Source organism: Aythya marila (genome assembly GCF_965140915.1).
Source record: "Aythya marila genome assembly, chromosome: 3".
Classification (NCBI taxonomy): domain Eukaryota; kingdom Metazoa; phylum Chordata; class Aves; order Anseriformes; family Anatidae; genus Aythya; species Aythya marila.
In genome coordinates, this window is record NC_139044.1 from 18400055 (window position 1) to 18412905 (window position 12851).

Genomic DNA, 12851 nt, shown 5'->3' on the forward strand with positions numbered 1-12851 from the left:
TGAGCCCGGCCCGGCCCGGCCCGGCCCTGCGGGCAGCATGCTGAGCCCCCGGCAGCGCGGCGGGGACCTGGCCCGCTTCTACACCGTGACCGAGCCGCGGCGGCACCCCCGCGGCCACACCGTCTACAAGGTCACGGCGCGGGTGAGTCAGCCCCGGCCGCCACCGCCACCACCGCCACCCTTCCCCTCGTCCTCGTCCTCCTCCTCCTCCTCCGGGTCCTGCTTCCCTCCTTCCCGTGCTGCCTCTGCCTTGGCCGTTCCTTCTTCTTTTTTTTTTTTTTTTTTTTTTTAATTATTCAATCTGCGGTTGCGTGAGGGTTGCAGCGCTTGGCAGGGCTGCGGGCTGGGCGAGGTGTGGGGGGAGGCAGCAGGGGGGCTTCAGCAGCCCCACATGGCTCGTGGTGCCCCCAGACACGCCTTGGAGTCAATTCCCTTTCCTGTGCATTGCTTAAAAAGAAGCGACTCTTTCCTTCTTTCCTTCTTTTATTTTATTTTATTTTTCTCCCCAAGATCTCCTCGGAGAGGTGGCAGCCGAATGGCTCTGCCTCGCTGTCAGCTCCTGAGGAGAAATCAGCGAGCAGCCAACATGCACCCAGCGCACCCACGCTGGGCACAGGGACATCGGGACAGCCCCGTCCTGCGGGTGCCTGGTCTCTGCTCTTCGGCCCCATTTGGGTAGAAGAGGGTCTGGGGGAACGGGAGAGGCCTGGTGGGAGAAGGAGGAAAGCTGAAGCGAATAGCGGGGTGTTGGGAAAGCTGGCGGGGTGCTCCTTCTGCCAAAGGCGCCTTCTGTGCCTTTGGGGAAGCTTCTTGCCTGGCTTTCTCCTCCATTTCCCTACTTCAGCCAAAAAGGGAGGGGATGGTAGTGGATACGCAGAGATAGCTGCAGGAGAAGTGGCAGTTCAGGTCGCAGGCTTGGTGGGATATGCTGAGAGCATCAGAAAGGCTTCACTTAAATGACCTGCGATCCTGTAGTTACCACAGCCGCAGGCGTTCTGCCTGCAAGATCAGTGTGTTCATGTGTATCCCTTCCCTCAACTCAGTTTTTCACTTTGTGAAATTAAAAATCAATTTGTTTTTACCCTTTTTTTTCCCGAACATTTACAAGCCCACCAAACACAAACATGGCACACATTGCAAACATTCTTTTTAGTCAAATGAACTGTAGTTTGTGTGAAGAGCCGAAAAAGGGTTGTTTTTTTTTCCCTGTGAGATTTTAATCTAAAAGGGAGGGATTAGACTGTTCAGCCCTTGCAGTTAGGGATGATGCAGTGGGGAGCCTCTGGATGAGGATTATGGGGATGGATAGCAAAGCAGATGTTGTGGGTGTCTGCTGTCGGCTGCCCACTCAGGATGATAGCATGGATGAGCTGTTCCCTGGGCAATTAGGGGAAATCTTGGGGTCGGTTACCCTGTCCTTACAGGAGACTTCAACTTCCCAGACATAAACTGGGAATATCGTGCTGCTGTGGCACGCAAATCTGGGGAATTCCTAGGGCATGTTACCAGCAGTGTCCTGTCCCAGGTACTGAGCAAGCTAACTAGGAGGGGTGCCCTCCTAGGCTGACCGGCAGCAGCCGCCAGCGCTACACCCGTCTACAAACTGGGCATGAGAGAAGGCCCAGGAAGCCACAGAGCTGCCAGTCCAACCGACCGAGAGAGAAACGTGTTCAGACTTGGCTGGGCGATGAACTGGCTCGACGGTGGAGCTCCGAAGGTTGTAGCGACTGGGGCTGCGTCTGGCAGGGAGGTGCTGGGCGCTGCTCCTGGGAAATGATGGCAGGATCCACGGGAACGGCACAGAGCTGGGCTGGGGCGGGTCAGACTGGGCATGAGGAAACATTTCTTCATCCTCAGGGTGGTCAGACACTGGGACAGGCTTCCTAGAGAGGTGGTTGATGCCCCACACCTGTCAGTGTTTAAGAGGCAGTGGGACAACGCTCTCAGTAACATGCTTCAACTTGTGGGCAGCCTTGAGGTGGCTGGGCACTTGGACTTGATGTCCTTGAAGGACCCTTCCAACTGAGCAGCTCCAATTCCAATATTGAAAAAATTTTCCTGAGGTAAAGACGAGAGAAACAGTGCCTTTGGGTGTTTCTGCAGCAGGTCGCGATGGGCTGCATGTGGGTTTTGTTTCTTTTTAATGTTGGTTTCTCTTAGTGCAACAGGGAGTAATAGGAATGAGCCGAGACTCCTGCTTATTTTACTCTAATGACTTTGTTCTTGTTGGCCAAAGATAGTTGAGATGCTCTGTGATATTTTGGTACCTGTGGAGCTGTTCAGGAGCAAGTTGTGGCATGCAACGTGAGGATTCAGCGTGTTAGAAACCAAATGGAAAGATTCACAAACAATTCAATGAACATACCTGCTGCCCTCCCCTTTCCCCCCCTCCTGGTCCTCCCTCCTGTTTCTGCTGCGATCTGGCTGCACGGTCGGTAGCACAGCACTACAGCTGCATTGGCTCAATGGATGCGCAGTGACTTTGGGGGGATCGCCAGGAAAAAAGTGAGGTGGATCTTCCCCTTGCACCGAATACCCTTTGGATGGAGACCTAGGGTACTCGGCATGTGCTGGTGGAGATTTCTGGTTCCTTTCGGGGGCATGCAGTTGAAGCCTTTGTGAAACTGCAGTAAGATGTAGGAGCTTTCTGTTCCAATGGGTTAATTATGAAAAAGAAAACTACTTGTGCCCATCACTTAGGATACACTAAACAGTCACCAATGCTACGGGGACAGAGAGGTTCCTTAGGGATCCTGGGCAGGAGGAGGATGCTACTAAGCTGTCGTTCTAATTGTGAGCTTCATTATTTCACAGGGTTTTATGACCAGCGTAGCTTAAGGTTCCTTGGTGTTTGTTCTCATCACCCGGGACCTTCAAGGGTGGTGAGGAGCAGAAAAGAGGGGCTGATACACGACCAGCTTGCCTACAGATGATGGCCATTTACTTTACAAAATGGCACTGGTTATGCTAACCACGTTACCAGGTGTTAGGAGCAGGGGATACTGGTCACGGCTACCCGTGCAGTCCCTTCTGAGTGCTAAGGTCTACCCTTACTGCAGATTTTTCTAAAAGCTTTCTGTTTAGGAGACTACTTTAATTAAAAAAAAAAATAAAAATCAGTTCTTTAGTTTTTGCAAGGCATGTATTCTGTAGAAACTGCATGTGCAGAAGTATTTCTAGAGAATATGTATTTTATTTACTTGTAAGCAGTGAAATAATTGAATGCAGACAAGATTAAATGAAAATCAGCCTTTTTATATCCATTCCCAAAGGCTAAAGAGCAAAAAGAGAAGTCAGCAAGTCCTGGCACCAAGAGTATTGTTTGAATGATACCTGAAAATGTAGACTACTAATAGAAGTTCAGATAATTTGGAGGATTACAATTATTAATGATAATTAAAATTGTAATGAGTTACATTTGGCTGTCTGCAGGAGTAGGATAACCTGAAATACTCTGCTTGGTGGTGGGGTATGAGATCCATCCTTGTGAAAACAGAGATCCTACATCATAATGCAGTAGTTTTGCTCATTGGTAGGTATCCTAATGACATTTTTTAAATAGATGGAAGTTGCTTGCAGTAGAGATTTGCAGGAGCTGATCGCATTGATCCTTTTGGGAGGACTGAAAAAGTGCACTGAAAACCTGGGGGATAGTGAGATGTTTGCCAAACCCGTAGGTTGGTATAGGCTGGATTGGAGGGGAAGACCTCTTTTGGGGTTGACCTTCAGGAAAGGATATGAAGAACAAAGTAGGACAACACATAAATTATTACATACTGACTTAAAGTTGGCATGGCTGGTAGGTATAGAAGGCAATGTAACATTAGAACAAGTGTGAAACAGGGCCTCTGGGTTTTATTCCAGATTCTTACTAACTGGCTGGGTAATTACTCATCTCTCTGGGTCTCCTTCTGCCCATCTGGTAACTTACCTAGCTGCCAAAGCTGTTGTAAGGCTTTAACTAAAGGTGAACTGCAAAGCAGAACAGTTGGTGTGTGCCCTTTGGTTTTCTTTTGTGAGGTGTAGCCTTGCCTGTGCTGTCTTCTTTCTCCAGCTCTACAGGTCTGCTACATCGGATGCAGCAGCCCCTGGAAAAGAAGGGTCGAAGTATTTCACAAACTGTACACGTGAACTGGCTGGGAGGGAGGGAGGGAGCAACAGCCCCAAGGTTAACGTTCGGTAAAGTTGCCAAATGTGAGGTTACTCACAGATTTCCTCAGGGTGAGGAAAAGTTGAGGGAGGTTTTGACATTGTAGGCTGTGTTAGAAGAAGAGGACTTACTGTGCAGTGGGGGGGGGGAGAAAAAAAATTAAAAGCGTGAAGGAAAAAGCCTTAGGTCTTTTGGGACCTTCTCTTTTCCATCTTGGCTCCTCTGAAATGTGTGGAAGCTTACAGTGGTCTGTGTACCAAGTTGGTTTTATGCAATCTGGGAGGCTTCAGCAAGGATTCTTGAAAAATGGAAGGGGGGGAGTGAGCAGGGCGTTGTTGTTGCTTAGCAAGGAGTAGGTGAAGCTTCACTGACCATCTGGGACCAGGAGCTGAGTGATGCTTGAGGTCCAGTGGGGTGGGATTTTAGCCTGTGGGGTGCGAGTCATGCAAACTCCTTGCACTTGCTTATCTGTGTCACCCATTCACCATCCTACTCATTTTGGGGGGTGCGAGTGTGTGGATAGTCTTAGTTTGGATCGAGAGTGCCCTATTTAGCCAACAGTAGGCTAATTATTTTGTTAAACAGCTTCGGTAGAATTATAGTGAAGGATGCACTGACTTACCCAAGGTAATTGCAGTTATGAATTAAAGATGTCTGGTTGTGATTGATTGTGTGGATATGCTCTTACTGCTGCTTATAAACCCAATACAGAACTTGGATTACAAAGGCTTTTGTGATCGATATTTATTTAAAGAAAAAAAAATCTCAACAATATACTTCTTTTAATTTTTTTTTTTTAATTGTACGTAGCCAAGCCTTGTTTTTGCTGCAATTTCCCTCCAGACAAAGTCATTTATAATTAATTAGGCAAAGAGTGTTTAAGTGGAAACAAACACACAAGGACAGAGGCCGTCTCGTGCGCACGTTGATGGCAGTAAGTAAAGTGAAAATCCTGTCTTAATAAATTCAAAGCCTTACACCTCACAATGAGGCTGTGCATAACGTGTATTAAGCCAGGAATAGCCTTGATTAACTCTGCTTATTGGGAGTAATGTGACCCTAATGTGAATTAACAGGGAAAGGCTGGAGAGGTGCCGGGGGTGTGTGGCTTTGTTCTGTGGGATGCCTTCTCTGCCATTTTGCCTAGCACGTGCGTCTGTATTTCTGGTAACAGCAACTGTCTCTGCTGCTGGAGCTCCTTACCCTGCTGTATTTGGGTATCAAACTTCCCTGAAACTAAACGAAAACGCTTCTGAGTGCAAGGAGGAATATGCAACTGTTTGCCTTCTTGCCAGATTTTTTCTCCTCAGCAGCAAATCATTGCACGATTTAGTTTGGGATAGTAAATCCAAGCACTTAACGGGTTTTGTTTTGCCTTTCAGATTGTTTCAAGAAAAAATCCAGAGGATGTCCAGGAGGTAACAGTTTAAACTTGTGCAAATGTCTGTTTGTGTATTGCATTATGCCTTTTGAAGTGTCTTTGATACAATTTAGCAATTTCCATGTATTTTGTCATCCTAATTGAGCATACTTTTTTTTTTTTTTTTTTTTTGTATGTTTCCATCTGTCTTTTGCTTTCATAGTTGCAAACAGTAGTGAGTGTAACATGTTGCAATTCTGCCCTTGGTGATGAATCCGGACTTGAAACAAAGTCTTAGCGAGTAAAGTGTCTTTTGATGACAAACTGGCTTTGATAACTTTGCAAGCTCGTTTCTTGGGGCTGAAATTGGCAAATTGATGGCTATTTAACTCCTACCCATACAATTAGAGATCAGTCTGCAATCCAAGTCTTAGGTCTCAGCTGTAGGTATTATTCCTCTCTTTAACCAATATTTTACGGAAAAGCCTACATCATTACTGTCTATTAGTGAACAGGGAAATTGGAGGAGCATAGGAGCAGTTGAGAGAGGTCAGACTGCAAATCGTGTATTAGTCCTGCCTCTTTGAGGCTCCTTAAGTATTTTCCGATGATGTACTTTGATAAAACTTTAGAATTGCTTGCTCTTTGCCTCTTCCAAGAAGGCTCTGAATAAGGGTCTGCTGTATTCTCGTGCCTCTTTAAAGCCTCAAAAGACTGCTAGGAGCCATTTTTTTGAGACAAAAAATGCATCATGCTTTTCTTTCTTGGTTATTTTCAGATTAAAAATCTTTTTTTTTTTTTTTTCTGGCTTGATTTCTTCTGGACTAATGACTTGACATTGTTCGTACTATATTATACTATGTACATGTGATATCTTCCTTCAAAAGCGCAACCTTTTGGCTTTTCAGACATTAAGTAACATATGCATATGTTGAATTTCTGGTGCAGTCTCGTACCTCAGTTGAGGAGAACCTGGATAGTTGATGAAAGAAGAGCCCATAAGTGAATTCAGTGCATCTCTGTATGGTCAAACATGAGTTACTGATTAGTGGCTTGGCAGAGGTGAGAATTGCCTACTACACCTAATACCCCCTTTGTTGCATCCTTCTTTGAAATCTTGAGGATCAGACAAGCATGAATGTTCATGCTTTTGCCACTATTTTTTTTAATCTATAGAAGATTAAAGTAGTTTATCCGAATCAGACATAATCATGGACCTAGTTTTAGACCTGCATTATTGTAGCTTGTAGCTTGATGTTCACCTTTTCCAGGGAGACTCCTGAATTGAGCCCACCCATGAACACACTCTGCCATTACCTTAATTTTCATTTGTGGGAAAAGCACTTTATAGCAGCTGTTGATGAGCCGTTCCTCAGAAAAAATATATTGTAAGTGTCTTTCAGCTAGTGTATTGCATGAATATATGTTAAACAGTTCTGAAAAAATAGCAGACCAGTATCCTTTAGTCCTTGCTTTAGCTTGTAGATGTAGGTTAGCCTTGCAGGATTCCACATACTCTAGTCATCAAGGAAACGTAAATGTGCCGTGAACTTGTTGATGAATGTCCTTTTTCCACACTTACTGCATTCAAATTAATTATTTTGCATGTGATAGCATGGTAGCTATGGTGTGATCCTGTTATAAGCAAACAACTGAACAGCAATACCCTTCTGAACAGCAATACCCTAGGCAGTAGTTTCTGTGAGGATGAATTATAATAAGAAAACAACATACATTGGGAGCTTTTCTGCTACGCTTGCTTCCTATGACAGCAAAAGAATTGTGGGCAGTCTCTGAGAGAAAAAGGGTATGCTCCTAATCTGCTCCCCAGAAAATAAATTGTCCTCAGTTTTCCAAAACTGCTCAATGAGAAATTCAACAGACAAACTTCTGTACGCGCACCAACCCTCTTGCTTTATGACCTGTCTCGTGCAAGCCCTTCCCCTAGCCGTACAGACCCACGTGGCTGTGCCTGCCTGCTCGTGCAGAAGCCAATTTCATGGCACTGCTGCGATGCTACTACACGCGTTGCGGATGTGCAGCTGTCCGTAAGGCTGTGTACTCTAACCTCAGCTCTACTCACCAGTTTTCTGTCACGTCTGTTAACTGCACTTCAGAAGACAGTCCTTTAATACACGATCTCTCCCGCTACAGTGAATTACAATTCAAGATACCCCCAACTGTTCTTGCTGGGACAGGAAGGAAGATAACCTTGTAAGGGCTTTCTTCTCAAAAGGACGAAGTTAACGTGAAGTTGTGTGTGGAGGAGTTAATAGATACCAAAAGGCTAGTGGCCTTCATTTCAATTTCCTTGCTTCTGGGCGTTGATGGTGGCAACATGGCATGCGAGGCAATTGTAGCTAGGGCAATCGTATTTTTTTTCCCCCTCCCCTATACTCATTCACAGAGGAGAAAGGTTGTTCATTGTGGAACACAGGAATTGGACGAGTTAAGAGAGATCTACTGGCTCTAGCTATGACAAGCACCTCACTGCGCTGCAATTCTAGCATATGTTTTATGATATACTTGCTGTGCTTTGTTGGGCCTGGAAGTATAATGTGTCCTTCCTCCAAATCTGACTTCTGATGAGTATGTTAGAGCGGGAGCTTTGCTATCTTTGCTCAGCTGCATGCATGCAAAGGCATGATCTCCGTGAGCTTGTGAAAGGTTTCAGGATGACCTTCACTCCTTTGCTTTGTAAGCTGCTTGTGGGTATGTTTTCTCCTCTTGGCTACTGGGAGATCGCTTGCAGCAGCAGACAAATAATACTTTTTAGTGGAACAGAATCTCACGCGCTTAGTTTTTGGCAGCTTTTCACATTGTCTCCAGGTACTGACAATACAGTAACTTGATGTTTCGCGACTTTGCTGTTTAAACCAATTTTATGTTCTATACGCACACTGTTTAAGAAGTACTAATCATCTACTTTCTGGATATTGGCATAGATGGAAGTACAGTATTAGAAAATTATTGTTTCTGAAATCAAAATCACTGGTTGGCCTTTTTGGGAGATTTTGGTCTTTCTTACCTTGCCTGTGGAACTCCATCAAACTCCATACTAGTTGTAACTAGTCCTAGGTGTGTGTGCGTGGTAGGTGGGGCTGAGTCAGGGCTGCTACTGTCTGCATAGCTGAGTTGGTAAGTTGGATGGGGTGTTGCCATATTAAAGCTCTCAATATCCTCTCTGACAGTCCTGTTACCTTATATCTGCATCCCTCTGTAGATAGGGCTTGCATCCATTGACAATTGGAAGGCCTCTGAGCAAAGTGCTAACAAAACCAACCAACCAAAAAAAAAATTAAAATGAAATCTTTTGCTTATCTCTAAGTCTGATTAAAAAAGTAGTTCTACAATTATGATCGCTCATGAGAATGCAACTGGTTAAATCATTCAGTGAAGCATTTGAAATATTTTGTATGGTATTTGGTTGTATTAATGTAGTTGAGACATTTGACTGATGAAATCAACTTTTGAATTTGTTACAATCCTTTCTTTTTTTCCCATTTCTACACTAATCAGTGTACATTAGTGTTGAATGTTGTTATGATGGCTTAGTGGGTCTAATCAACAATGAAACCAAGATATAAAATGCCTTTGTATTTTTTTTTTTTTTTTTAATCCTGATAGCAAACCTGTTAGCAGTCAAGTGTAGATTTTGTTGCTCAGTTCTTTTCCTGGCCTGATTTTCTTGCCGGTTTCTTCTTTCTCAAATGGAAGGATACAAAGAAAGGGATGGAAGAAGGATAAGGTAGATACTTAACTGGGAGGAACCTGCCTGGGAGATAACTACTTCTTTCTGAAAAGGATAAATCAGGAAAATCTGGTGTAATGAATGCTCTCCTTGCGGTTCTGAAGTCAGAGATTTTGTCTAGATTACGAAAGGGAACGCATTCAATTTTTGATGAGAATTATTATTAATAAACAATTTTACACGGGGGCTTGCATTTGCACATGATCGGCAGTTTACATAGGCACATAATTACGAGCTATTTTTCAGTTCTAGGTGCTTCGTGCTCTGCCTGTGAGAATTCCTCTGAGGCTCCATGCAAATCCTTTACCTGTACTGATTTCCCTTTCCTCTTTTTCTCTTCTGCTGTTGTGTCTCTCCCCCGTACCTGCAGCTGCGCCAGGCACAGCATGCTGTTGAGTGCTGGATAGTGAAATGCTCCTATTCGGCTCTTTTCCCCCTCTCTTACTGGTTCCCTGTGTAGCTCTGGATTGCATTGTGGCTGAAACAATGCTGCTTTTGCCCTCTGAAATTCCTTCATTCAGCTTTTACTTGATATTTTGTCTGTACACTGTAGTCTTGTTAGTCCAAAGGAGGGTTGGGGATGGATAATGAACCAATGTAAATTTTTTTTATGGTTATTACACTTGGCAGTTCAGATCGCATATTTTTGTTGAACGTATAAACTATGAAGGTAGCAGTCTGATTTGCTTAAAAACATATTTGTGATGTGAACAATGAACATATGTGAGCATATTTGTCATGACCCTCACTAATACTCCCCCCTCTCTCTCTGCTTCAGATAGTCGTTTGGAAGAGATACAGTGACTTTAAGAAACTGCACAAAGATCTCTGGCAAATTCATAAAAACCTATTCAGACACACAGAACTCTTTCCACCTTTTGCCAAAGCCATAGTATTTGGTAAGCATGGTTTCCTCCTGAATTGCTGAAATTCGTTGACAACTCAATATCCATAAGTACATCCTGTTCTGAGGCTGCATGGAGAAATATTTTCGATGTGCTTTTTAGTGCTCAACTTTTTGCCTTGTTGTGAATGTCTTACCAGTAGGTATGCTGGTGTCACAGCTTGATGTTTTTATTAATTGTTTATCAGGATGTTCTTGCTGCTTCCAGGTTAGAAATGTAAGCTCAAACATTTATTGATGTATATGTTCGGTATCTGTAAAACATACATTCCCTGTTTTCAGGAACATATTGTCTGTATTAGCTTTGTGAACAATGCTTGAACAATGAACAAAGATTTTCATATATAAGCTGTCTACTTATCAATGAGTTATAGTAAAGTGCCAAGTAGTTGTTAAAGAAAATTTTTTATTTTAGGAATTTGATTATAATTATCAATTGTATCTAGCTACGCTTTTGGGATCAGTTTTACTTACAGCCATTAGTTGTTTCACAAAAAGCAGCATGTAAGATGCTTGTGACTCTACGTGAGAAGTATATGGCAAAAAATAATTAGCCAAAAAATCCTCTTATTTTATCCTGAAATATGTTGTCGTGAATAGATGCGGGTGGATTTTCAGCAAAGTGGTATGATTATATAAAAAACACCTCCTGAATATTCATAAAGCATAAAAGAAAATTAAAATTTAATATCACTTACATAACATTGTTTGCGTTTTGGACCTTATGTTAGTATTACTAGGTAAGTAATATCTTGAGCTATGCAGAGCTCTGAAGTACATTGAGAACAGTCCCTACAAATGTGAAATTGACATCTTCTCAAAAAGTCAGTGTGTGTTTTTGTTTGTTTGTTTTCAGTGTCCTTCCTTAGGTCATTTTTTTGTTTTAAGCATGTGCCTTTCATTGATTTTTATGCCTTTTTTGTGTGTGTGTGTGTGTTATGAGTTGTGTGTTTAACATTCTTTTTATTCATCCAGTGTGCATTTTGCACTTTTCTTGGTGTTTTTCATGTTCCCCCCCCCCCCCCAGCATTTAATGTGTGTGTGTTGAGTGTTTGTTTTTCAATTTTTTTTGTATGCACCTAGTGTACTGCTTTCTTCCTGTGTACAATTTAACATTTTTGGCATCTGTCTAGCATGTCTTTCTGTGTATTTTTGTTTGTATAGAATTTCTCAGTTGGGTGCGCTCTTTTTTTTTTCTTTTCTGATGTGTGTTTCTTGGCACTTTAACAGCTTTTTAAGCAGCCAGCATGCAAGTGTGGCATGTTTCCACGTTTTCCAAGGGCAGTGTTTTTAGGCGTGCATCTAGCACATGCTTTTGCATGCTTTTTCCATGTCATGAGTTATTGTGTTTCAGCATCCAGCATGCATTTGGCATTTTTGGCATGAATATAGTCCATGTTTTTTTCCAGTTTTCCAGATGTAGCATGTTTTGATGTGCATCTAGTGTGTTTTCTGTGTGTTTTTTTTAGATATGTAGTATTTTTTGCATGCATTTAACACATGCTTTTTTGCATTTTTTCTTAATTGTTAGTTCTTCTTGTATTGTGTGCTTTTTTATGCTTTTTCAGTAAATGTCAAACAAACAAAAATACCCCACAAGCCTCTGTTACTTTGAGATAGTCAGGCCTGTCAGTTTGCAAAGCTCCCAAACTGAGGTTGTTTTGTCCCACCATTTTGTGTGACAGCACTGTGGTACTGCCCTCGTTATGGCACTGTAGTGGTGTTTCCTGGCAGCCCTCCTTTGCCTCAAGTGCTAGAGAAGCAGTGTGAAAATCCCCTTGAAGCAAAACCTCAGCCTGGAAAGCACACTATTTCCCTTAGTTTCAGGATTTCAAATTCTGACAGACTTCTAGTTTTTGCTATGTAGTGGTACTGTGTTTTTGATGACTGCTGCATGTGGGCATGGCATTGAGATCTTTTAAAGAATATACTGACATAGTCATGAATTTAGCTTATAACCCAGGTCCAAGCTGCTCTAACAGCTTTGGGGGGTCCTTGGACTCAACCTGTTGTTTGAAATGGCCGAGTGAAACGTAAGGATGCTGAACTCTGGTGTAGACTTCATGGTTCTCTGTGCAGAGCTGTGTAAAATTCTTAAATTAAATTGCCTTCCATGTCACTTATGTTGTAACCAGCTATTATGAAGTTCTGCTTTTGCTCATTTATTCAGTTAGAAGTGCTATGTCAGAACTTGCACACTAATGGTTAAATAGAGACCGTATTATTTCATCTTAAGCTGATTTTAAGTCTGATGTACAAACTAGAGTGCTCATTGGACAAGTTATTTACAAGCCAATATTTATTTGCAAAGTGTAACTTATTTTCAGGTAGAAGATATGGTAGCTGGTCATATGGGGGAGAAAGAAAGGGGGACAAAAATAAGAAAATTGGGGTTCAAGAGAGTACATACTTCTAACGTCTTAATTTTAAATTGTCAGAAATGCAAACTTGTACACTGTTAGTGTATTACCTCTGTAAGTCAGGGAAAAATTGAGTGAAATCCGCTTTAAAAGATGTTCTTTTGGATGGGACGAACAAAAGTGACTGCAATGTATATTGTAAGAGAAGGAAATCTACAGAAAAGTTCAATGTAGTTACTGACGAAAAGTTCTTTGAAGTTAAATAACATACTAAACATCTTACTACATCTGAATGAAGAATACCAGAAAAAGAAAGTAATGTTTTT

The 12851-nt window shown here is 42.6% G+C and overlaps 1 protein-coding gene across 4 annotated transcripts in view; it reads left to right on the forward strand.

The window, feature by feature from the left end:
• RPS6KC1 (ribosomal protein S6 kinase C1) overlaps window positions 1–12851 on the forward strand; it is an 87644-nt gene continuing 74793 nt past the window's right edge. For 3 of the 4 annotated variants that reach the window (XM_082757726.1, XM_082757727.1, XM_082757728.1), the window contains exons 1-3: window positions 1–142; window positions 5533–5568; window positions 10040–10160. In XM_082757726.1, coding sequence (XP_082613852.1) covers window positions 38–142; window positions 5533–5568; window positions 10040–10160 — 262 coding nt within the window. In that variant the 5' untranslated portion in view covers window positions 1–37. Of the gene's footprint in view, window positions 143–5532; window positions 5569–6458; window positions 6573–10039; window positions 10161–12851 lie in introns of all 4 variants that reach the window. The other variant, XM_082757729.1, reaches the window with a different exon arrangement.